This window comes from Lepidochelys olivacea, assembly GCF_965140295.1.
Source record: "Lepidochelys olivacea isolate rLepOli2 genome assembly, chromosome: 1".
Lineage (NCBI taxonomy): Eukaryota > Metazoa > Chordata > Testudines > Cheloniidae > Lepidochelys > Lepidochelys olivacea.
In genome coordinates this window covers 189579826-189605483 of record NC_140411.1, presented here as the reverse complement: position 1 = coordinate 189605483, position 25658 = coordinate 189579826, and the positions used below count along the sequence as shown (strand labels likewise).

At 40.7% G+C, this 25658-nt stretch overlaps 1 protein-coding gene across 3 annotated transcripts in view; it reads left to right on the top strand.

Moving 5' to 3' along the window:
* The window catches only part of CRYBG3 (crystallin beta-gamma domain containing 3), a 125000-nt gene that overhangs the window by 46631 nt on the left and 52711 nt on the right, over positions 1-25658 (top strand). For all 3 annotated transcript variants that reach the window (XR_014712057.1, XR_014712058.1, XM_084631060.1), the window contains 4 exons: positions 7276-12031; positions 13411-13458; positions 13796-13911; positions 14983-15130. Coding sequence is in view for 1 of the 3 variants with exons in the window: in XM_084631060.1 (XP_084487186.1) it covers positions 7276-12031; positions 13411-13458; positions 13796-13911; positions 14983-15130 (5068 nt within the window). In the remaining 2 variants the exon portion in view is untranslated. The remainder of the gene's footprint in view (positions 1-7275; positions 12032-13410; positions 13459-13795; positions 13912-14982; positions 15131-25658) is intronic.

Sequence of the window (25658 nt, the reverse complement as noted above, 5' to 3'; positions counted from 1 at the left end):
GAATATATTATTTGCTTAATAATATATGCACCTCCTAGTATATGACCAGCCCTCAAACAAATGTATCAAATATTGAATATTCCCCAAATACTGTTTAACAGGCCTACTTACTACACCACACTTTTGCTGCAGCTGCTATTCTTTATTTTTAAATTATTTTACCACTTGTATTGTAGTGGCCCCTTAAGGGCGCAAGCAGGTTGGGCCCCATTGTGCCAGGTGCTGTACAAATATAATGGATTCCAATCTCTGCCCCAAAGACCTCGTCTAAAAAGATAATGGGAATAACAGGTCTACTCCCTTCCTGGCTCCATTCCACTTTTTCTCTTCTATAATAGATTGTGTGTATCTTTTCCTGCATTTTCTTCAGTGGTTCCTATTTTTCCTTCTATTCCTCTCGCATTCCTCACCCTACCATTACCTCTTTCACTTTCCCAGCAATGTGTTCTTTGCCTCCTCCCTTGTCCCTACCATCCCCATTTTTTCCTCCAAAAATCTCTGTGCATATTCTCCTCTACTTCTCTTTTCTAATTTACCTCTCAATCTCTCCTGCCCACTCACCCTTGCCCTCTCACATGTGAATCTTGGAAATGTAACCAGACATCTAATATCCAGTGGAATAAAGATACAGGCCACAGACAATACCAAAAACAGGATAGTGGGAAGGAGGCCCTTGTCCAGGAACAGCATGTGAGAAACCATCCTTTCTTTTTTCTCTCTTCTTACCTTCCCTATCCCCCAGCGTCCTGAGTGCTGCGGTGACATGATACATATCCACTCTTCTACCCCACCTCCAGCTTTCTGGATACTGCAAGGCGAGTGTCTTTGGTAGGTTTAGCTTCTGATTTTGTAGGTCTTCCTGCACTGGTGTCATCCCTAATCTTTCCAAGAAGCAGAGTGAATTTTACTTGATGTTTGTCTGTTTGCCTGATGCCCACAGGATTTTAAAAAGCAAAGGTGAAAACTGAAAAAACAGGTTACTTCTGACACTGCAGCAGTTTGTGCAAACTCTGAGCACTGGTAGCTGAGATGCTGGAGCAATCTGTCTGCAGACTAAAGCTGGAAGCTGAAAATTCCAGCTCGAGAAGACATACCCATGCTAGCTCTGAGATAGCATGCTAAAAACAGAAATGTAGCTACAGTGGCGCAGGCTGCATGCCCTGAATGTGTACCTGTGGTCTCTTACAGGACCTTACTCGGGGCAGCTGGTCCCTCCCCGCACTGCTCATGCTTCACTTCCATTTTTAGTGTTCTAGTGCTAGTGTGGACGTATGCTTCATTCATGTTTGGAGGTTCATATTTTCATTCATATTTTTTTCACAACTAATGAGGGCTTTTAATGGAAGCTTACATACTGCAGAAATTGATGGCACTTACTCATGAAAGCTTCCTACTCCCTATAGTTGAGTAGGTTCTTAAGCCCAGTTGGTGATGGTGAAATCAAACTTGCAGGGAGTATTAAGGTCAATCTTACTATATAACCTTCTCCTGAAATGCTATATAACTAAACCAAGTCAAAATGTATTTCATTCTAGATAACGGAATAGATTTTTATTTTGTTTTACTTGGCTTTGACCAGGTTAGCAAGGAAAGTGTGGGTGTTTTTTGTTTGTTTTTTTGTAAATCTCTTGCATGATCTATTTGATTCTGGAGATGGCAGCAGCTATATATCTCTGTATAATATGCGGTTTTACTGGAAACTAATTTTTGCTTTGAATGGAAGGCTAATTTTTGTGTTTGGCTGTGGTAAATTTGGGTAAACAGTAAAACACTGATTATATTTTACTTTTAGCCTACTTCTTTAAAATACAGTACCTTTGCTCTTCCCCACACCACATTGTTGAGTACAGTAAAGACATCAGAGGACTGCTGTGCAATTCTGTTTTGCATACATTTTTTCTCTACTTATTAAAAGATCATGTTTTGAAAATTAGTTTGCTGCCTGGTGTGTGATGTATGACTTACACACCATGTTGGTTTTGATTTACATTGTCTATGTTTGAAAGTTGCACTGTTTTAACTAAAGATGTGATTTTTAAATCAGATCAGTTAAAGTGATGCAAATCCCTGTGTGGACACTCTCTCATATTTCAGTTTAAACCAGACTTTTCATTTTAGATTGTTAATTGGCAGTAAGTTTAAGCTAAACCAAATAAATTATGGCGCTGAGGTTTGCACTAATTTAACTAAATCATTGTAAAAACAGATTGCAGTTAAAGTAATGCAACTTTCTCTTGTAGCCAAGGCCTTACTCAGGAAGTAGCTGTACTACTTCCTCCTGTATTGTAGTACTCTTCCTTTATTATACAAGTTTAAAATAATTTCTCCCACTCACCTGAGTACTAGCTTCCTCCCTAAATATTGACCAATGGAACTGACTCTCACTAAATGTCATTAGATTGTAAAAGTGCTCCTGATTGCAGGTGTTCTATCAAAATGGTTTTGTAGAGTGTAGTGAGTGGAGTAATTAAAAGGCACTTGGGAGCTAGAAACAGGCGACATTAAAGGGGAAAAGACAAATGGAAAAGGACAGTGAAGAGAGAGAAGTGACTGGGAAAACAAGGGGACTTGGGGGAAGGGATGGTGGGAACATGCCTGTTTGGTTTTCCTGATCTAGAGTATAGATGTCTGAGTGCATTTGAGGTAGGTCCACTCATAATATTAATTTAAATTCCAACCTAGACATGAAAGAAATCCTAGAACAAGTCAAGAGTTTAATGATTGCCAGCCATGCATTATTGAGCTTCCTTTCCCATGAGAAACACTCAGCATGAATTTCAATTAATTCTAATCTACTGCTGAAGATTAATTTTTGGGTTATCTATCATTAAATGGAAAGATATGATGATAAGCAGTAGCAAGAGAATTACTAGAGTGCATAATCCTCAACAGTATTATTGCTGTTTTTATTTTCACAACTAGATACCCCCCAGAATGGTCATTGGTATGTCTACCCATGTATTAAAGGTCCTATTTTATTAACCACTACTTTCTGGAAGTGATGTTTTGCAAAATACTAGAAAATCAAAGCATACTGTCCTATAGTCTGAGGTTGATTTTGCACTCAGTGGGAGGCTTCAGTTTTGGAAAAGACTCAAGTTTCCAGGCCTCGAGCCAAAGAAAGTAGAATTCATGAGCTTAGTCAGTGCATATGTGAGGGACAACAGACATAGGCCACATTATTCCTCCAGTACCCCAGCTGGCTGATTCACAGAGGCAATTATATCTACAGGGGTTTTGGTCCTCTTGTCCAGATAGAAGTGAGTGGGAAAGGGGAAGGCAAGAGGGAAAAATGATATGGAGCAAGGTTATTGGTTTCTATTAAAACAAGGTTTTATAGTTGAGAAAATCAAACAAGAGCTACAGCATGGAGGGTAAATGAAGATGGTGAGTTGGTAAGAGTCTCAAGTTAAGGTACCATTTGATTTTTCCATGTGTTTGAAATTGTTGATGATTTCATTGCAATTAAGAGCAATCGTCAGACTAGACTTTTTGCACTGTCAAATGCAGAGTTGAGGGAGGAAAAGATAGTGATATTTTAAGTTTTTAAGGAAGTTTTTAAGGTCAGGCTTAACAAAGCCCTGGCTGGGATGATTTAGTTGGTGATTGGTCCTGCTTTGAGCAGGGGGTTGGACTAGATGACCTCCTGAGGTCCCTTCCAACCCTGGTATTCTATGGTTCTATGATATGGGTAAAATACTATTGCTAATAACACTACATTTAACTGCAGAAGGAGAGGTGTAAAGTAGATTAATGGTTGCTACGCTTAACAAAAATCTCGTATTATAAAAAAGATGGATGTTTTATGTGGTATAATATCCACTGGTTTGGGACTGACACAAAGGTGAGAAACTCAGGTTTGTTTTTTGCCTTTGCATTCCTCCTCAATTACCAGGGTAACTGGTAAAAGCCAGTTACCCTGCAAACCTACTGTATTCCTGGATCAACAGAATAGGAGCAAAACAATCTGAAAAAGTAGCTTTTCTTCTATTCTGTGTGTGTTCTTATCAAAATCTTGTCTCCTAAGTTACTCTAAAAGGAAATGGGGTGGGAAAACTCATAAAATAGGGCCCCGAATAGTAAACACATACAGTATTACTGCATAAAACCCTCATCTCCCATCACATGGAATTATTTCACTAACTTTCCAATGTATATGACATTTTACAGACACATTATGGTTCAGTCTTAAATTCCACACGCTTAAGGCCGGTCTGCACTTACAGAGCTGCAACAGTGCAGCTGCACCGCTGTAGTACTTCAGAGAAGGTGGTGCTACTGTGCTGAGGGGAGAGCTTTCCTCATCTGTGTAGCTAATCTGCCTCCTCGAGGCAGCAGCTATGTCGGTGGGAAAGCTTCTCCCAGTGATACAGCATTGTCTACACCAGGGGTTAGGTCGCTATAACTGCATCACTTGGGGGGTCGATTTTTCACACCTCTGAGCAACATAGTTCTACTGATGTAAATTTATAATGCAGACTCAGCCTAAAGGCCTGATCTTTCAAAACACTCCTGGGTGTGGTTCCTACTACCCCAGCTGAATTCTCAACACATCTCTTGATAGTAATCATTGTGCTCTGTAGTGTTTCAGAAGGTAAGACTCCTAAAATCTACCATTCATTTGGTCTTTGTCCTTTCCTGAAAGATGTTGTTTTGCAGAGTATTTTTCCACATTCAGGAGTTATGCATTTTGATTTGTTAGGTATTAAGTGTGTGTGTGTGTATATATAGTTAATTGAACAATATTATTTTTGAATAGAACTAATGACCTAGAGGTTTATTGTTGTCTGCTTGACCTACACCTAGCTTCTAGTAAGTTTTTGTAATGTTCGGTAACAATAAGTGGATGTAGTGTATAATCAAATGTTCAACAATAGTACTTGCAAAACTGCACAATTTATTTTTTGATTTAGTGAGCAGCCTTATTACACGGATTGCTGAAATACATTAACTAGATGAAAGGTAAAGTTTCATGCAGATTAAATACATTTTGAAAATACTAATAGTTTCAGTTATGAAAGTCTGAAGAGTTGGTAAAATACACTTTGTCATCTTGGTTATTTGGTTTGCCCATTGACACTGGATGATGTTGGTGTTTGTACTTTTTCTTAATACCCATTTGGATTGAATATATTGCTTTTCCTTAATGTATTTGAATTTAATATTTCATAGCTGGATTCATGATAACAATTCCATTGTTAATAAATAGGAAGATGATAATTTGTATTACATCACAACTTGTGTGTTGCAAAACGAACCTGGATTTTATTGGAAATACCTCACATTTTATAGGCTGATGATTATATAGAATGCTCATCACATAATAGCACAGATAAAAATTCAAGAATTCACTGCATATTTTGGCCCATACCATATGAACACACATACATCTGAGTCACTTTATCCAGATGAGTAGCCCTATTGAGTTCAGTGGGACTGCTCACGTGCCTAAATGTTTGTACAACTGGGGACTCGGTACCATATAAACAATGTGGAAATGAGAGTTTATGCTGCTCAAGTCCACACAGAATGGAACTCTGATTTTTAAAATGAAAAATGTGTACCTTTTTAATTGTATTGTTCGGGATGTATTCAGAGTGATTGTGTACACTCATTGATCCTCATTTAAAGAAATAAAATCCTTTATTTTTCTGCCCAATTTTATTAGTGAATGAACAAAAATACCCTGCTTCTCACTTGGATTATTTGCATAAAAATCCCTTAACTATAGTAAAACCCTCCCAATGCGGGTGGATTAAATGTGAACTCCAAGGGCATGTCTATACTACAGCTAAGAGCATGCCTCCCAGCCTGGGTAGACACACATGTTAGCTGTGCTTGAGCTAACATGCTAAAAATAGCAGCATGGATGTCCTGGCACAGGCTATCTGCCTTGACTACAATTCCACCCAACCTCCTGAGTCTGAGCTCAGGTGGCTACACGAGCCACCACCTGCCACAATGTCCACACTGTTATCTTTAGTGCATTAGCTTGAGCAGAGCTAACATGTCTGTCTACCAGAGCTGTGAGGTATGCTTTTGCTGCAGTGTAGTCATACCTCTATGCTATGCTAAGACTGCCTGGGTTTTTTTGTCTGTATTTTTACAGACTAATTAGTCTTACATTAGAAATCAAAATCTTCACTTCCCTATTTTTGCTGGAGGGCTCTCCAGTGCACTGGAGAGCTACAGCGGGAGAGGGACATCACACTCACTTGCAACTGTGAGCTGCAACTTTCCGAGCCTTCAGCTAAGAAGAAGGAAGACACCAAGTCAGACTGTTCTAAAAATTTTAGGGGGGAGGCTTGTTTTTTTTTAGGTAGAGTTAACACAAAAGAGCTTTTTAAACACTCTGACTCAACATCCCCTCTCCCCTCAGTTGAAGGCTGGACAGTTGCAGGTCAGGTTCAGCTGTATGTGATCTTACTTACCCATCCTAGTTCTCCAGAGTCCTCCAGTAAAAACAGGAAAGTCAAGATTTGCAATTCTCATTATTTTCTTATGTAAAAAATAGAATTGTTTGGAAGGTTTGAATGATAAGGGAAAGCTTTGAGGTCATCCTTATTACATCATGAAAGAGTAGTAAAAGATAAGTTACATTTTTTTCTTTGAAGTGAAATATAAGACTAATTAGTGTCTGAATCCACCAAAAATGTTTCCCAAGTTTCAGCGCCCATTAGTTAGATATTTCCTCCAGCACTCAAACAGACTTTCCTCATTGTTGTTTTTCTCCATTCATTGCCATTCCCTCAGTCCCTACTCCCACTCTCTCCCTGTCCTGTAACTTTGGTCCGGAAAGCATCAAATTACTTTATTTTCCCCACAAACATTTCTTGCCTCTTACAGTTCTGTTGTTCTGTCTTGTACCCTCTTGTTCAGGGATGAGTTACCAGGTCCAAATTCAAAAGCAAACAAATTTCTCTAGCCATTTTCAGTTTTAGTGACCCTAGATTTTACTGTTAACGTTAGTAGGGTAAAACATTTTCAGACGGGTGTGACTTAATTTGAAGATGTACCCTTAATAGGTCTGTTTGATGGTGTTACTTTCTAATAAAACTTTTGTGTTTGTAGGGGTACCCATACACAGTATTTCTATTATCCTAGTATAAAGAGAACTCTTGGTGTATTTATAGCAGCATTAGAAGTTGGTTTATTCTGCAATTTAAAAAAAGTAGTATTGGATCATTTGTTCTCCAAATCAGCAAGCTAACTATAGATCAATGATAGTGAAGACTATTTCAATATTCTACTGCACTAAAATGTTTTTTGTTACAGGCACAGCGAATGTAAGCCAGATGCACCAGCAGTTACTTATGCAACCTATCGGGGTTCTGTACGGATTAAGCAGCTACTAAAGAAACAAGCAGAGGAGGCACTAAGAAGAGAAGAAAATACTGAAGGCAAACATATTTTCACTGTGACTGGAAATGGAGAAATCCAAACTGCTGTCCTTCCAAACTCACCATCTAATGTAAGAGTAGAAATTACAGGACCCCCGTCAAAAGAGAATCAAAAGGATCATGCTAAAGATGGCAAGGAAAATATTAAAGCAAACCTCTCTGCAGTTAAAACTGAACTGAAAAAAACTGATGATGCTAAGGATATCTTAGATAGCAGTGAACATGGAACAATTGAAAACACCTCTGCCTCATCCACTGAAACAAACTCCAACAGCAATCACATTGGAGAACTAGATTTGTTTGTTTCCTTAAATCATGCACCAGTTTCTGATACACCAGAAGTTAATAGAACTCATTTTCTAGGCTCAGTATTGTCAGCCAGAGACAACAGTAGTTCCAATTACCAGCTTATGGATTCTGTTAAAACAAATTCTGGAAATAACAGATTGGCTGAAAGGGGGGCGAGAACGTTAGAAGAAACAGAAGCTCAGTTTCAATCAGACAATAATGCCACTTTTAGCTTTGATAAAGAAATAAATTCTTGTGTTCAAGTATCTCATGAAGACTCTAAGGAGACAGTGCAAAATGATTGCGAGTATTCATCCAAAACAAAGAGAGAGGCAGTTGATAAAGAACTACCATTGATAGAGGGTGAATATGCCTGTAATAGTCATATTGGTGGTCAGTTGGAACTAAAGTTGGATGCCCAGATGTCCCCCTCTAGTAGCAGTGCATTTCCACATCAGGCAGATAAGCATACAGAAAATGAAAATAAAGATAGTGGCCCAAGGATGGATGATTCACAAAAATATGTGGCGGCTGAAGAAAGGGAGCAAGAAACACAAACCTTTCTAGCTAGTGTTCATTTTCCTTTAAATCAAGAAAGATCTACTGAAAAGTTATCGGAGGCTGTGAAGGACATACAATTTTGTGGAGTCAATAAGTTGATGGTAATAGACAGTCTAACCACTTCAGTGCCATCTGCCAAAACTGTTCAAGATACTGGCATGGACACAGTAAACAGTCCAGGTATTAAAGAGTTCAATGAGTCAGGGAAACCAACACATATCCAAAATGATCCCTCAGTAACTCTTGAGGGTGAATCTAAGGATATCAACACAGAGAACACTTCCATACCTTCCCTTGAATCTGAGGATGTTGAAACCACTAAGGTTTCATCTGCGTCTGCAGAAATAAATGTTGCTGGCACATCTCCATCAGCCCTTGAATGTGGAAGTGTGAAGACCCACATGCCGCCTGCTATCTTAGAATCTGAAGATGCCTGCCTTAGCAAAGCTATAACACCTGTCAGTATCGTCAAGATTTCTCCTCCAGTCCTTGAAGCTGAAGATGGTAGCTTGGATAATATTTCTCCTCCTATCCACAGATCTGAAGATGAAACCATGACCAAAAAAGCAACCAACTTACAAGATGTTAAAAAACCCAACATTTCTCCCCCTGACCATGTCTATGAAAATAGCAAGCCTCTTAAATCTGAAGGGATGACTCTCCCCAACAACGTAGTTCCTTCCAGGGTGCCCAACCTTACTACTCCTTCCCTTAAAACTGGTGAAGTCTTTGTAGCCAGTGTCCGAATTGCCAAATTATCAGTTACATCTGACAAGGTCAGTGAATCCAAATGTGCTTTTCTTGAAGGTGATACACCTAAGATAGTGGCTTCTTTCTTGGAAAATGGAGATGTCGGTGCACCTACAGTTATTTCTGCTGCGTTTGAAAATGCAGATGTCAGTGTAACTCAGATTTCACCTTGCTCTGAAGACATCAATGCTAAGTGTACATCTTTCACCCTAAAATCTGATGTCATTTTAGCTGAAAGTGACTGTCCTCCTCCTAACTCAGAGGATGTTTGCATTCCCAAGCTTGCTTCTCCTACTCTGAGGTCTAAAGAAATCTCCAAGCTTTTTCCTTCTGCCCTTGAAACAGCAGATGTCTTGGACAGTATTAATCTCCCTATTGTTAAGTATGAAGTTGTTAAAAAGGGCAAAATTTCCTCCAAACTCAGAGTTGGTGATGAGACTGATTATGTACCTCCAGATATACCTCCTGCCCAAAAGCTTGAAGATGCCTGGTTAACCAAATCCATAACATCAACTACCCGTCCTTTGGAACTTGTGGAAGTGAGTTCTAGTGTAGACTATAGTAAGGATGTGCACAAAACTCCTTCAGAGCAAGTAAACCCTTGCAACCATATTCCTGCAATGACAAAAAACCGAGCTAAAATGAATGATCACACTGCTTCGTTTACAAAATCAAGCAACGTCTGTTCTCAGAAAACATGGGACGATAAGGAAACAGGAAAGCAAGTGCACATTGAATCCCAAGACACTGTTCTGTTTAAAAAAGCCGAAGAAATCGTTGATGCGGTTTTACACTTGGCCATAGAAGAAATAAGATCAAAACAAGCAGCTGGTGTCTATCAGCCTTGTGGCAGCAAGGACAGTTTAATAAAGCTGGATATCCTAAAAGAACAGAAAACTAGAAAAATACAGTTGGAAGCAAAAGTAAAACATTTTAATGAGAGCTATGCAGGAAGCTCCTCTGAAGTTAAAGAAAAAGAAACAGTTGCTACAAATACTCAGGCTGAAAAGATTCCATTTAACATCACTCATAAAACTGACCTACATAGTTCAATAGCACTAAAAGCAAGAGAAATAATTAATGAAGTTATTAACTCAGCCAAACAAAAACTGATGTTTAATCAGCTTGAAAACAGCGAGAGTAGGAGCCCTTCTGAAACTTTTGTGCTTAAACATAAGACTGGATTCTCAAAGACTCTAAACACAGATGTTCAATTAGTTGCCAAAACTCAAGAAATAGTCAAAGAGCCCTTGGGTTTAAACCAAATAGGGAAGGAATTAACCCAAAATGTTGCTAGGGACTGTGAAAAAGCAGGCTGTTCCGTTCCTTTACTTCTAACTAGGGTGGAAGGCAGCACAGATCTGACCATAGGGGGAGAAACGGTTCCCAGTAATGGACTTTCACATCAAAGACATGGACTTCTACATTCTGATGATTTAGCAAGTCTGGAATCTGACCTTGCAATAATGGCAAAAGGGGAATGCTCTAAAACTGTCTATGATAGTACAGTTGTGACAGAAATCAGTGATAAAACTAGCATTTGGACAGCTAGCAATAAATCTGAGGAGACTTTACATGTATTAAATAGAGATACTGTTATGATTGAAGAGAGGATGCCACCATTACAGTTAAAAGATTTGTGCAGTAATACAAATATGCCAGAACATATATCAATGCCAGCCTTGACTTTTAATTCATCACCTTTCCTTCATGACGAATATACCTGCATACCTAGCAAATCCAAAGATGAAAGTAGTCTTTCAGGTTTAGACAAAAGTTGTGCAGGTAGATGTCCGCCAGAACTTTGTGGCAAGGAGGAGGTTTTTGTGTTTGTACAGGAAAAAGCAAACCCGAAAGATTCACAAGCCAACAGTGAAGAAGGCAGTGGAAAAACAGAAGCAAATGAGATACCGCAGGATAAAAACAGATTAAACACACAGTTCATTGTGTCTGAATCTTCTGTAACTGTTAAGGACATTGAAGGGAAAATTTGTTTTGGCTCAGATTTTGCCAATAAAGATGAGACACTGAAATCAACACTGATGATGGATCAAGATTTACAAAGAGATAATGCACTTGGAAAAAAGAGTCTGAACAATAATAATGATACTGAAGAACTGACAAATCTCTCAGCCTTTTCTCCACAAGGTGAACAGTGGGAAAGCAATTCTTTATTTACTGTATTGTATGAAGGCTCTCCTCAAGAGGAGAACCAGTTCATTTCAACTGACCAAAAGCAAGCTCACTCAGTCTCTCCTCCTGACCTGTCTCTGGATAATATTGAACATCTTTGGATGTGTGAAACAGCAAAGAGCAAATATGAGCCTGTCAGTACTTATGAAAAGGACAACAAATTAAATGAAACATTAGATAACTGCAGCTCAGAGTCATTTATGACAGTGGAGGCTAAGCGGTTTAAAATTTACCCGTTTGCTTTGTCTCCTATATATGAAGATGACAGTCCACAAGAAGACCAGCTGTCTACTGATGTCTCACCAGGAGGCCATTCTATTGGAAAATCCAAAGACAATGCCAACCACTCTTCATCCGTCTTGTCACTTCTCCAGTCAGTTTCTGAGCGTTTGAAATTTAATAACCAGTTCAGTGAGGAGGATGAGGAAGACTCTTATGAAGAAAACATGGTGGATGTTCAGAAAGAAGACTCTATTACCAGCCAGTGGGCAGGCAGCTCAAACATGGTGCTTCTAGAAAATGACCAAGAAAGGGCTCCACTTTCCAAACAGTCACTTATATATTCAAAAGAACCGCTTAGCCCTAAAAAGCAATCAGAGCCATTTCCAGAAGAAACTTGTCTTTTTCCTAATCTGACACATTCTACTCAGTTTCAACAGAAAGCTGATGCTGCCACGAAACCTCTCTCTAGGAGTGTGTATTACCAGTATTTTCAGACAGCCAGCAATTATTCATGTGAGAAGGGAGTCAGACTTGGAAGTGTCCTTCAGGATGGATTATTGCCAAGGGATCATAAGCCTCAAGACAACAATTGGCCAGAATCAGGAGCTTTTCCAGTGGTAAGTTGTCATGTTATATAAGTAATAACTAAAATGATGATGAACCCAGTTGCAATTACCATCTTTTAAAAAACATCTTAACTGTCTTATCTAAATTCATTCAATTGTAGGGTACGAGGTAAGCCTACGATTGCAGACAATTACATTTTCTCATTGAAGCATTTTATAAATAAAATGCAGCCAGTTACTGGGGCCAGATCATAAACAGTAGAGGAGATCCTACAGCTTCTAACAGTAAAACAGCAAGTAAATAGAAAATACACTCAATAATAGCAACATGCAGGCTTGTCCTTTGAATGGCATTTTAAATGTGAAGATGACTGGGACAAGGCACACAGAGAGTTCAAGGAGGGGAACAGAATTGTCTTGAAAAACTGCTCTTTTACATTTACTCTACCTTTGATTGTATTGTTCCTTTACTCCCTGAGAATATGGTTCAGTGTTTGGTGTATCCTTCAGTTCTTCTGTAGCCTCCAACTCGGCTATGTCTACACTTACCGTGGCATGTGGAATACAGGCATTGCACACCCCCACCCCCAGCATGGGTATAAATAGCAGTGTAGATGGGAAGCACTGCTTATGTGAGTAGAGTACAGACACACCAGAATATTAGGGTGTATGCTCTACATGGCTCCCTACACACGCAAGCAGTGCCTCCCATGTCTACACTGCTGTTTTTGGAAATGTAGTGTCCAGTGGCCTCCTCCCTGATGGAGCCTTTCCCCACCTCAGCAAAAGGCTCCTACAGCAGGGAAATGCTCTGGCAATTGGGGAGGGAACTGGAAAAGGCTGCAGCATCTTCCCACTGCCAGAGCCTTTCACTGCTGTGCGTAGCTACACACCACAGTGTACACACAACCTGCTTTTCCCTGTGCTACATGTACCATACGCTCTGCCACAAGTGTAGACAAGGCCATAGCTGCAGCCAAATAGTCAAGCTCTTTCTACGGATTAGCACTCCTGTTTCAGTTTATTTAAAGTGAGGTCAGTTGAGAGGAGAGAAGTAGTATTTTGTGATGATTTGGGGAAATGGAAGAGAGTGGTCACAAGTAAGAGTGTCATAGCCTGAAGAAATAAGCTCTGGTGTGGTACAATATCTCTCTTCTAGTTTGGGGAAGGGGGAGTGTGGGAGGAAATAGTTCTACATGGTTCTGATTTTCATTAAAGCTCTCCTCATCTAACATTTGTGGGTTTTTTAAGGATTATTTTTTTGACCCACTGTATTAAACTGCCTAAGCCTAATTTGCATAACAGTGAGGCTAGGATCAGCTGTTGTCACTAATTAAAGTAATATGTTTTAAAGGAACACTGGTCTTAAACAATTCTGTGCGCTACTGTTGCAGTTTTAATGGTTATTTTCCACATCATTTTAATTTCAGAATCTTATTGACAGGAAGAGCCTCGAATGCAATCCAAGACCAGGAAAAGTAAGTGTGATCTTGTCACGGTGTAGGTTAATATGATTTAAATCACCATCGGTATTTTAAGGAGTAGCAAAATTTTGAAAGAAATGTTATGTCAAATTTGAGTACTTGTAATGCTGCACATGCTAATCATTACATTAGATGCAAAAAAATTCTAGCCTAGGGGAAGCCTGCTTAGTTTGTCTGATTATTTAGTTCAGCAGTCTACACTTGAAGAAAATATGTACAATGCTGGTAGCGCATATACAAAATCAGAACCTGTTTAATAAAAAGCAAAAATTAGGAACCTAATCCATATGTTGAAGTGCCCCTTGTTCACATATAATGTCTATTGTTTTAGATGATTATTTATGACATTCATGGGGAGAAAAGTAAACGAGAAATATACCATGATCTACCAGATGCCACATCCTGGATCTTTCCAATAGGAACATTGCTTAGAGTTGTTAGAGGATGGTAAGTAATACATGCCTTATTTAAATGGTATCTTTTCAGAAGATAAATGTGTATTTTTCTTGTACCTCTGCCTCTATTATTTATAACACAAGTTTGATATGCAGGAGCATCTTTTCTTGGTTTATAATTACAGTGACATTTACAAGTAAAGCAATATGGTAAGTATTCCCTCTGCTGGGAACTAGCTTAAAGCAGAAGGAAGTTTGTTTTATAACCAAAGCTAAGTTTTCACAGTTTAATTTCATTAACCACGTGATGTTGTAAAATGAGCTGTAAGACATACATGCTCAGCTGCTGTTTGAAACATGGCGTTAAAAAGGGAGCATAGACGTAGTGGGATACAGAAGAATATTTAGGATAGACTATATGAATCTTTCTAAATCCATTTGCAAAGCTTTAGTGCACAATGAGGTAATAGATGCTTTGGAAAGCTAAGGCTGTGAATGCATCTGTCATACATGCGTGCCCACAGTTATTTTATACAGCATAGGCTTCTTGAAGTAAGTGCATCAGACCATTCATCTCCCCCACACCATAATACAGTGTCATGGTAACATTAATATAGTTTGAGACTGGCCCAGTTATTTCTTCAAATGTTTTATGCTTGTTTAGTAACCACTGGGTGCCATAGTGGTAATTGCATGTTTTACAATTCTATGGAATTCAGGACCCGGCTTAGTTAATTCGCCTGGAACTAGAAAAGTAGGGTGTTTAACTTGCTTCGCTTTTCCAATTACTGCTTAGATTTCTGCAAATAAGGCTTTTAATCATTCTGGTTAGTCATAACCTTGGGCTCTTGAGTAGGTGCATCTAAATATATATGTTTGAGACACAGAGCTATATAATAGAAGGGAAGAAATGACTATTTTATTTTTTAAGTACAGAAATGAAGCACAACTTACGTTCGACAAGTGGAATATGGATAGAGAGGGACAGTGCATGAAGGGACACTGATAACTGGCTTCATGGAAAAAAGAGCTCTCTACTGAACTTTCCTAGCATGAGTGTTATATAGCCATGGTTTTAGTCTGCATAATAGTTACAATTCTCTTAATGATTTCATTATTACAGCTGGATTTTGTATGAAAAACCAAAATTCCAAGGAGAGAAATATGTGCTAGAAGAAGGAGAAATGGTCCTGAATCGTCTTTGGGATCTTCGGGACATGAAACACCATCCAAGGAACCTTGCAGTTGGTTCTATCAAACATGTAACAAAGGTATAGACTTTGTTGATAATAGGACACAAAATGCAAACATTAACATCAGTGGTAGCAGTGTCCTTATAAGAACGGACGCTGCGTGTCTGCTGTATGTTTCCTGTCTCGTCTTCAAACTAGTGGACAGGGGACCTTCAGACTGTTGACACAAGTCTCAGAGTTTTGAACTTTTTGAAGCCTTTTGATCCTTACCTCACTGTCCAATTCTTCAACTTTCTTCTTCCCAACCCAAGACTGTACTCTTCACTTTCTTCTTAAGTGCTTAAGTCTACTCATCTTCCTCTGAATGTAATAAGCAGATAGTTTATATGCTCTTGCCCCACAAAAATCTTCAGCCTGATTCACTGGTGCCCCTTCTTTATCACAGACATTTGATTGCCCAATTAATTTAAATCATATGAATTAATTCTGATTCTTTGTTACAAACATTTTTCTGTTCAACATTGGACTGTCCACAACAGTCTGTCTGGTTCTCCTTTTGCGCACTAATGGTCGCTAATTAGTATCTATACCAAATATTCTTTAAAAATTGTGCCTTACCATTTTCCGATATAGTTTTTTTTCGGTTACTGTAATATTCTTGCAGATAATATACTGATGGGTGTAATAGACTTAAGATGATTAGATAAGAGACAGTTCAGAAACATGACCGACTGTGATATTCAGTTAAGTGAGTCCCTTTTGAGTAGGTATAAGCCAGATTTCACTTATGGAAATAAAATATGGGACTGGAAAAACACACCACATAACTCAGATAACAAAAACAAAACATGAACCTCAGCCTAACCTTTCTCCCCAAGCTTGCCTGTTCCCAGGATCTCCTGTAGAATCTTCTCTATGTTCTAGTCCCCTCTGCTACAGAGAAATGTCTTGTATCTTAATTAGAGTTAAAATCCACCTCCAGTGAGTCAGTAGTTGTTACTCTTAATCTTTAGTTTAGGATGGCTCCGCAGAGGAGCATTATATTCTTATGTAGCATTTTAGGAACTGCCCCTGTTACAGTATCCTTTGTCAGTAAAATGGGGAAGGAATGGGTCTAAACACCATGATGTTCACTGGGTATTCTCGTATTTATCAAGCTTCATTGTATATCATCTGTGTGGTTTGTCAAGTGTATACCAACTTGCTGTCATGATATTTCAGTTTCTAATATGCACAATCCCAAGTTTGTACTTAGAATTCACTATCAAATCCAGACATGGCTAAAGGGAGGAGAACTGCTTTTCTTAGTATATAGTTTGGGCTGAAATTGTATTGAAGTAACTCCTCGCTTAACATTGTTGTTATGTTCCTGGAAAATGCTACTTTAAGCGAAACGATGTTAAGCCCCACCTATTTACATTAATTCTTCTGGGGAAATTGGATTCGCTTAAGTTCCATGGAAATTTTTTTCGCCAGACAAAAGACTATACAGATATATATATATATATATATATATACACACACACACCCCTATACACAGGACAAGTTTTAAACAATTTAGTACTGTACACAGCAATGATGATTGTTAAGCTTGGTTGAGGTGGTGAAGGAAGAGGGTGGGATATTTGCCGGGGAATGCCTTACTGCTAAATGATGAACTGGCACTCAGCTGAGCCCTCAAGGGTTAACACTTGTTAATGTAGCCTCTCACTCTACAAAGCAGCATGAATGGAGGGAGGAGAGAAAGCACGGCAGAGAGAGACAGAGAGACACACCTTGTGTGGGGGCGGGGGGGGGGAGGAGAGAGAGAGAGAGAGATGTGCATTGCCCCTTCAAGTATGCTGACCATACTCTTAAGTACACTGCCTTTTTAAGTACTGTAGATCAGCAAGTTGAGACAGCAGCTGCTGCCAGCAAGCTCCCTCCGTCCTGAGTCCTGTCGTGTCCCCCTTGCTCTGTGGAGATGGCTTAATGGGGTAAAGGAGTTGGGGAAGGGGGACACCCTGACATTAACACCCCTCTCCTCCTCCTTCTGCGCCTTCTCCCCTCCCTTCCCCCCCACACAAGCAGGAGGCTCCCGGGAGCAGCTCCAAGGCAGAGGACAGGAGCAGCACATAGCACTGGGAACTTAGGGGATCTGATGGGGGGCTGCTGGTCCACCTTGGTTCCAGGCCCCCCCCACTAGCTCCAACAGGCTGCTCTTTCTGCAAGCAGTGGGCAAAGCAGGTGGCTGCCAAACCACGTTATAAGGGAGCATTGCACAACTTTAAACGAGCATGTTCCCTAATTGATCAGCAACGAAACAATGTTAACCGGGACGACTTTAAGTGAGGAGTTTCTGTACTTACGTGTAATATAGGTGCATTTCCTGTATCCATGTAACATATGTACCCAGCATCACAATACTAGCAAAAGGCTCAGCTGGGATTCATAAGGGTTAGTGGAACACCTACAAAATATGATTGTATTTGCATCCAGAAATTAAAAAGCCACTTTGTTTAAAAATAAAAATCAAGAGCATGAAACTAAACATAATGCATCTGTTATTGTTCATTGAAAGAGCAATATATTTAGCAGACCTTGTGATTTAAAAAGAATCTGCACTCATTTTGCTGAGCACAGCATTCTAAAAGTTCACGTGGTGAGAGCCCTTTATCGTGAATGAATTGTAACTTGTATTAAAATGTGAAAGCGTCTTATTAAAATTGGTATTTTTGCATCTCTGCTGGTCTACTAATCATTTCAAAATTTATAATATTTGTGTCACCAGTGAGAAATGGGCATAATATCAAGCCATTGATGGTAAACAAGTTTCATTCCCACTTAAAGATTGAAAAGAAAAGAGAGAAATTCAAAAGAAGTCAACTGAGGACATGACTTATGAGAACAGTGAACTTAATTTGTCGAGTGCAAAAAGCTGATGCTAAGAGGAAACATTACAGGACAGAATATGAATTATGAATATTGAAAAAGAAGCAACGAATTCCTGAAATTCAACACCAGTAATAAAATAAGGAACTATGGGCTAAGATTAGAGGAGGATGAATGTATCTAGGACGGCCTGCCAGACGATTTAATCTGGCCCTCGAGCTCTCGCTGGGGAGTGGGGTCAGGGCCTGCTCTGCATGCATGTGCCACAGCTCCCGGAAGCAGCGGCATGTCCCCCCCCCTCCGGCTCCTACATGTAGGAGCAGCCAGGCGGCTTCACACGCTACCTCCACCCCAAGCGCCGCCCCCACAGCTCCCATTGGCTGGAGACTGTGGCCAATGGGAGTTGCGGGGGCGGTGCCTGCGGACAGGGCAGCTCACAGAACCACCTGGCCGCACTGCCACGTAGGAGCCAGAGAGTGGGACAGGCTGCTACTTCCAGCAGATGCTTGAGGTAATCCCCACCCGGAGCCTGCACCCCCTCCCATGCCCCTACCCCAGCTCTGATCCCCTTCCCACCCTCCAAACCCCTTAATCCCAGCCTGGAGCACCCTCCTGCACCCCAAACCCTTCATCCCCAACCCCACCCCAGAGTCCACACCTCCAGCCGGAGCCCTCACCCCAAACCCCTGCCCCAGCCTGGAGCACCCTCCCACACCCTGAACTCCTCATTTCTGGTTCCACCCCAGAGCCCGCACCCCTGGCCAGAGTCCTCACCCCCTCCTACACCCCAACCCCAATTTTGTGAGCATTCATGGCCTGCCATACAATTTCCATACTTAGATTTGGCCCTTGGGCCAAAAAGTTTGCCCATCCCTGATCTAGGATGTTAGAGGAAACCTTTGGATGGTGAGAACACTAATAATAATTGTGTCACAATCACTAGAAATTTTTAAAAGAAGAGTTAAGTAGGTTTTGGTCAACCATGAAATCCTTTTTCCAGTCTCCCATGGCATGGTTTATTTTTGTGGACCACAGCTGGGAGTGTTGTACACTGCAATACAAGGTTTTAATATTAGCATATTATAGACAAGTCCCCAAATACTTGAGCAATGACCTTTTGCCTAGCAATTGTGATAGGCTAGGGCTGCTCTGCTATCAGTCCCTAGGTTCATGCAGAACTTTGTTGTGTGTAGGAATTCCTTAGCTGAAGATTTTTCCTACAATCAGGGCCTAACGGAAGTATGCCTTTTCAGGGTGTGCATACGTGCTTAAATCAGTGCCTTATGGAACTCCTTCTTAAGGGGAAGTTTACTATGCACTATATATTTTAATTGATCAATCCTTGACCTTTTGGAGTTGATATATGTGTGTGACATGGGAAAGTTTGCAACGTTGTTGGAGCTGTGTTGGAAGGTTTGACTATCATCCCTTTTGTCGATGGGGTGGTTTGCCTGATGACTATTGGGTTTACCTTTCTGTCCGATCAGTTTGATGATATTGGCTGTGTGGCTGGGCTGGTTGGTTTTTCTTTTAATTTTTTAATGTTTTTTTATTGTGTTTTTTGTGTTTGTTGGATGCCCTCAAATAGCATCTTTATAAGTTAGTTAAATAATTGGGGATAGGGTAGTGGACTGGCAAGAGGAAGACAGGCATTTACGGAGAAAGCTGTGGTGGTGCATTTAATATTTTATTTTTACAGGGCAGATGTTAGTGTATTGAAAAACAACTGGACAGTAGCTCAGTGTTCTGATTTGGGTGAAAGTCTCCACATGAAGCAGAGATTCTGTTAACTTTGTGGTAGCTTGTGGCTCAGCTCATTGTGGATGCAAATTGGATGTATGGTATGTTTAATTTGCAAGAACCAAAACTAAATCCCAAAGAAATGGATTGTGCAACTAGAGAAACTCAAACCCACTTGAAAGAAGGGTGAGGTTGGGTTCTACCCAGGTACATGAACGTCAGGTCAGGCCAGCGAAATCTCCACAGACACAGGCTGATTGATTGCTGTTTCCATAGCTCAGCCCACTCAGCCAGCCATCTCAAACCCTCAGACCCCAGTTTCTTGTAAGACCTCCTCAGAGATTCAGAGTCATATAATTCTTGTCCTGGACACAGGTAGCTCTTTTCACAGGTCTCTGGAAATCAAAAGGGGATGCTAGGTGATGGGCTTGCCCCTCAGAACCTCAGTTGTCTGCAGAAAAAGGTCACCACCTTATCCATCCTGGAGAGGTTTTTGGTTCCCGGAGCCCATGCGTACTGTGACAAAGTCAGGCCGGACAGCTGCAAGAGGGTGCTAGAGAATTTGACAGTCACCAGAAACTGCTTTCAGACAGATTTACAGGTCTTCAATAGGTTTGTGTGGCCTGGAAGGCAGATATGTTAGACCTAGAATGTTAACGGCCCTCTTCCCTACTATCTGAGAAGGGATTACCTCAGGTCAGTTAGGGACACCTGAATCCAATTAAGGGCTGCCTGAGATCTTTTAAAGCCCCTTCTTAGAGAAAGGGGGAAGAGAGAGAATCAAGCTGCTGCCAGACTAGACGCAGCAGGGCAAGCTGCTCCAGAGTGAGAGGCTGTGCTCCTTCTCATGGGGAAAACAGCCAAACCTGAGTGCTGGCTAGGGGAAGGACTGACACCCCAGGGCAAACAACAGGATGACGCCCCAGCTAGAAGGTAGAGAAAGGTTTCCCCCCTTGGTTTTTGTATTTATGACACTGTTTCCTTTTTATTTGGTGAAGGATCCCCCCCTTAGATCGACCCTGAGGCCTACCCTGAAAAGATGACCAAAGGGCTGATTTACCCCAGGCCTGCCATTGCCAGAGGGGGAAGCACTAAGTCTGGTGAGAGAAAGGAGGTGCCTTGTCACAGTACCCTCGTGCTGGTTAGCCAGGAAATGGTCCTCCTGTCAAGAAGCTTGTAACTGAGCAGCAGCAGGTAACACCTCAGCTGCCTTTACATTGGAGGGGAATAGCGTAATCATGAGCTCCCTGGCCTAGGAGAGACACTTCAGAATCCCTAGAGCGAAGCTGATACAGGACTCTGCTATTTAATGTGAAGGATGTAGGAAAGCCTGTGATGTTTTATGAAGATTATATGTTCCACCTGTTTTTCTGATTGTCATTGTGTGGTTTACTGGATGAGAATAAGCAGTTCATTCAAGCAGCAGATACTTGCAGGAAAACGGAAAAATCGCTTCAGATAGCTGCACTTACCAGTGTCTAATGGACAATGCACATGTCATTCATTTTTTAAATTTCCCCTCCAACCATGCACAGCTCACCATTCTGACTTGTAACTACAGGAGGGGAGGGGGGTCTAAGTGGGGGAAAAAGGGCACAAAGAACCTGGGATGGATAAAAAGACTACTGGTCACAAGTCCCCAAAGGGAAGATTTGCAGATATCTGAACCCAGCTGGACCTGCTGAGTAATCATGGTTGGCACCCAGGGCCTGAACTAGAAGTGGGAGAATGGCGGGATTCTATGCTGAGAGAGGTGAAGGTGCAGGCCTGGCAACCTGTGTAGTGCACTCCATGAGACTGGAGAGGGATTAAAGGTGCACCTAGTCCTGAACTGTGACCTTTAACGCTAAGGATTTGGAGACACTAGTTATGCCTGCTTTGTAGTAAACCTGCTGCCAGTGGGAATAGGACTGTTTCAGAAGTCCCTATTCTCTGAGGGTTGGTTTGGATATTCCCTGAACCACTTTCCAGACTGAAGAAAGGAGTTGCCTTTTCTGGTGGTCCCTAAAAATCCTGAGGAGGGAAGCAGCAGTTTGTTGCTCCTATGGAACCATGGAGGAAGCAATCTAGCCCCAGAATGGTGATGGTGGGGAGGAGAGGAGAAGAGAAGAGAAACAGTCATGGCACCTTGAAGATGTTTAATGTTAAAGGCAGAGAGGAATAGAGAGTGGTGCTCCCTGAAGCACTTAGACAGCACTCATTACCACGGCAAATGAACACCACTATTCAGTGATGTCTTTCTCTCCGTTTAACTCTTTTTTTTTTTTTTCCTGTGCCTTAGTAACATGACCCCAGCAGGCAGAAATGCCCACCTATCGTTTATATTTGGAAATAATTGCGTTTGCACAAGGATGTGCCCTTTACTAAATCTCAATTTATTAAGTAGCAAACTATAATGTTTTCGTGATTTTTACAGTAACAAAGTGGAATATCCCTGGAGATTATTTTGTATCTATCAGATTTATATAAAAAGAAATTAGAGAGGATTTAAGGAGGTGTGGTGATCAGACCCAGATTTGGTTTAGACTGCTTCAGCTTCAAACTTGTCATAATAGCTAGATTTTAGGTATAATATGGTTGGAATATTCCAAGGTTATATCAGCTCCAAATGATAAAAATTTCACCAAGATAAGCTGTTCATGTAAGGTTTCTACTATTCTGACCTGACATCTCAATAAAATAATGGTTCTTGCATGATTTTGGTTCCATATGACCATAAATTGGAAAACAAACTTTTTTTTCAGTTTTGTATCTGACCTGAAACCAAGTGTGGTGATGGATTTGCATTCAGGTATCTGAAATTTGAAGGGGTTCAGATAGGAGGTACTGGTTCTTAACCTCCAAATTATCACATTTTTGGAGATTTTGTTTTGTAAAGACTGGTTTAATTAAAAGTCTTACTGAAGTTTCAGTAAGTAATGCTGCCTGCTAAATAAGTTTGTTCAGGCAGATCTGATTATCCCAGGGCAAATATTTACTGATCTAATGTCCACATATTTAAAATATATAAACTATGGTACAGTATGGGTATATATTTGCAAAGATGTAATATGTATCTTGTATAATAACACCTAAGGATAAATTTTACCTTGCTCTGAGGTCAGTGGGCTAACTTCATCCCCCAAATAAACAGATGAAACTTGTTTGGCTTCTAGGGGACCAACTTATTACAACACAGAATTTCATCCATTGGGTGTAAATCAGGGCACAGTTTGTAACCTAGGCCTAGATTTTTAAAGATATGTATGTGTTGCTGAGATCAGTTTTGCAATGTCTAACTGATTAGGAGCCTAAATCTCATTTTCCTAAGTGATTTGAGCCCTTATGAGCCTAATCCCATTGACTTGCATAATAAAATTGCGTGTGTAAAATTAAAATTACATATTGTTTGCTCAAATTTTATTACCTTTAAAAATTGATGTGTTAATTGCTTTTGGTCATGACCACAAGTTACTGTGAAAGGAATTGGTGCAGTTCGCAAAAACATCATCATAATTAGTAGAGAGGTCAAGTTTATGGGCCTCCAAGTCAGGCTGGACGGACACCAAGACAAAATTAGGGAGCTTGCACTGCCCCTGCTTGGGCTTCACCTTCTTTGTGAAGAACTATATTATTCCAGTCTTTAGTGCTGTCAGTGGAGCGCTTTTGATGAGCGCTAAAACTAAAAACAAATCTAGAAGCATTTCCAAAAGAATAATAAGAAGCATATAGACTCATTCCAAGCATCAACTTAAGAATGATGCTCCTTAGGTAAACTGAAACAAAACAAATATTGACTCATATGAGATACTGTGTCTGTGCAGTTAAAAATACCTCATTTCTCCACCTTTCTCACCATGTAATCACTGTATTATGCTTGCTGAAAATTATTTTTGGCATAATTCTCTCTTGAATTTTATGGTAGAAAGTTCTAATTTTCTTAACAAAAACTGAATTGTTTGATTCCAGAATATGGGTGCATGTTGTATAGGCTAAAGTCATAAATGTATAAACAGTATATGATATATAAGGAGGAGAGGGAAGGAAGGAAAGAGGGATATTTTCTTGTACCTTAAGCAGTTACTGCCTAATTCATTAGGAAAATCACAGACAAGCAAACTTTGAAAGCCTGGATTACAAAATATACAGATTATAGCAGAAAATATGAGCCTTAGAAAATATCTCTTCATTGTGGCTGTATCATATGCACATACTCATGTGAACTACAAATTGGACTTTTTTACCTGCTCAGCGGTATATTTAGAGCCAGAGGCATGTGCAGCATTTCCTTAGCAATTTTCTATAAGGTAGTATTGTGCTGGCAATTTGCTACAATATCTTTCTGGTTTTGATCTTCTGATACAAAAGCATAGTGTTGTAGTCTTTTATGGCTGAAAACAAATACTGTGCATTGTTTGCTAGGTACAATACAAAGGAAATGTGATTGTGTGAGAGAGCATTGCTAATGTATTATGTTACTGTACTGTGGGCCTCTTGGGGAAAGTGACTTCACGTTTCTCTGAAGTAATTTTACCAGAATTGCTACTTTATTGCTGACAGTTCAATAACTATCAAAATAACTTTGTGCACCAGCAAGAGAGACTTCTGTTTATTTTTGGATAATTTGTTACTGCCTCAGTGGAACCTATTAAGAGCCTTTCAATCCTGGGGAGAGGTTCTGTGCTGTACAATTGAGATACATCCTGATCCTAGGCTTCTCTGGAGGCTGAAACAGTCCCTGACATAATTTAGGGGTGGCCAACCTGAGCCTGAGAAGGAGCCAGAATTTACCAATGTACATTGCCAAAGAGCCACAGTAAAAAGTCAGCAGTGCCCCCTGCTCCCAGCACCTCCCCCTCCCTATCAGCTGTTTCATGGCATGCAGGGGGCTCTGGTGGGTGGGGGGAGGAGTGAGGGCACTGCAGGCTCAGGGGAGGGAGCGGGAAGGGGTGGAGTGGGGGCAGAGCCAGGGCTTGAGCAGTGAGCACCACCCCTCCCCCCGGCACATTGGAAAGTTGGAGCTTGTAGCTCCAGCCCCAGAGTCGGTGCCTGTACAAGGAGCCGCATGTTAACTTCTGAAGAGCCCCATGTTGCTCCGGAGCCACAGGTTGGCCATCCTTAATTTAGATAACCCTGCGGGGCTGTCCAAGTTACATCAGCCCCTCCTTGGCCCGTGGGCCACAAGATGCCTGAAGTCTCTGTAGTGTTGTTCCCACTCCTCTTGCCTCCTATGCTTGTGAGAGGGTCCTCAGAGAACAGCTTTACTTCTGCTGTTGTGCCTGTGCCTGGGGAATTCTCCGCACTCTGATCCAGGGCTTTTAGGGCCCCTTTATGCCACTTGGATTACAGGTTCAGAGCAGGGGAGAGGATTTCACCCTTGATGATCTAGGCTGAGCAAAGCATTTAAACACATGCTAAACTTTTAAACCATGTAATTATTAGAGGGCTTTCCCTCAACCCTCCCACTTCCCTGGTTCTTGTCACATAGACAGCAAACAGCAAAAGACCAGAAGTCTGAAGTGCAAACAATGCAATGTTTGTTGGGGTTACTTTCTAAGCAAACATATTCCAAAGCCCTTCACACCAGTTGGGCTTATTTCTATACGCCAATAGAGTCTGTTCCCCAGTGTTCTGTTCCCAGCTCTGACAACGCAGAGCCTTGCCTGTGTCCCTGTTCCCATCCCCCCTCCGTGCCAGCAAGCATAATTCCAATTTCCCCTCCACTTCCTGTTTGACCTGAGTTTATATAGTAGTAATATCAGCTATACCTTAACCAATCATTTTACTGAAATTTAACTAACCAATCCTAACATATTGTAACATGATTCTCTAACCAATTATATCCCACTACCCTAATTAACTTACACCTAGAAAATTAATTATACAGCAGACAGAAACAATTAGAGAACCAGGCAGATTAACAATAGAAAAGTGGGGGCCATAAAAATAAAACAATACAGAAATGAGGGTTTCAGAACCACAACCATTGAGAAGTGATTTCTTGCCAGACAGGATG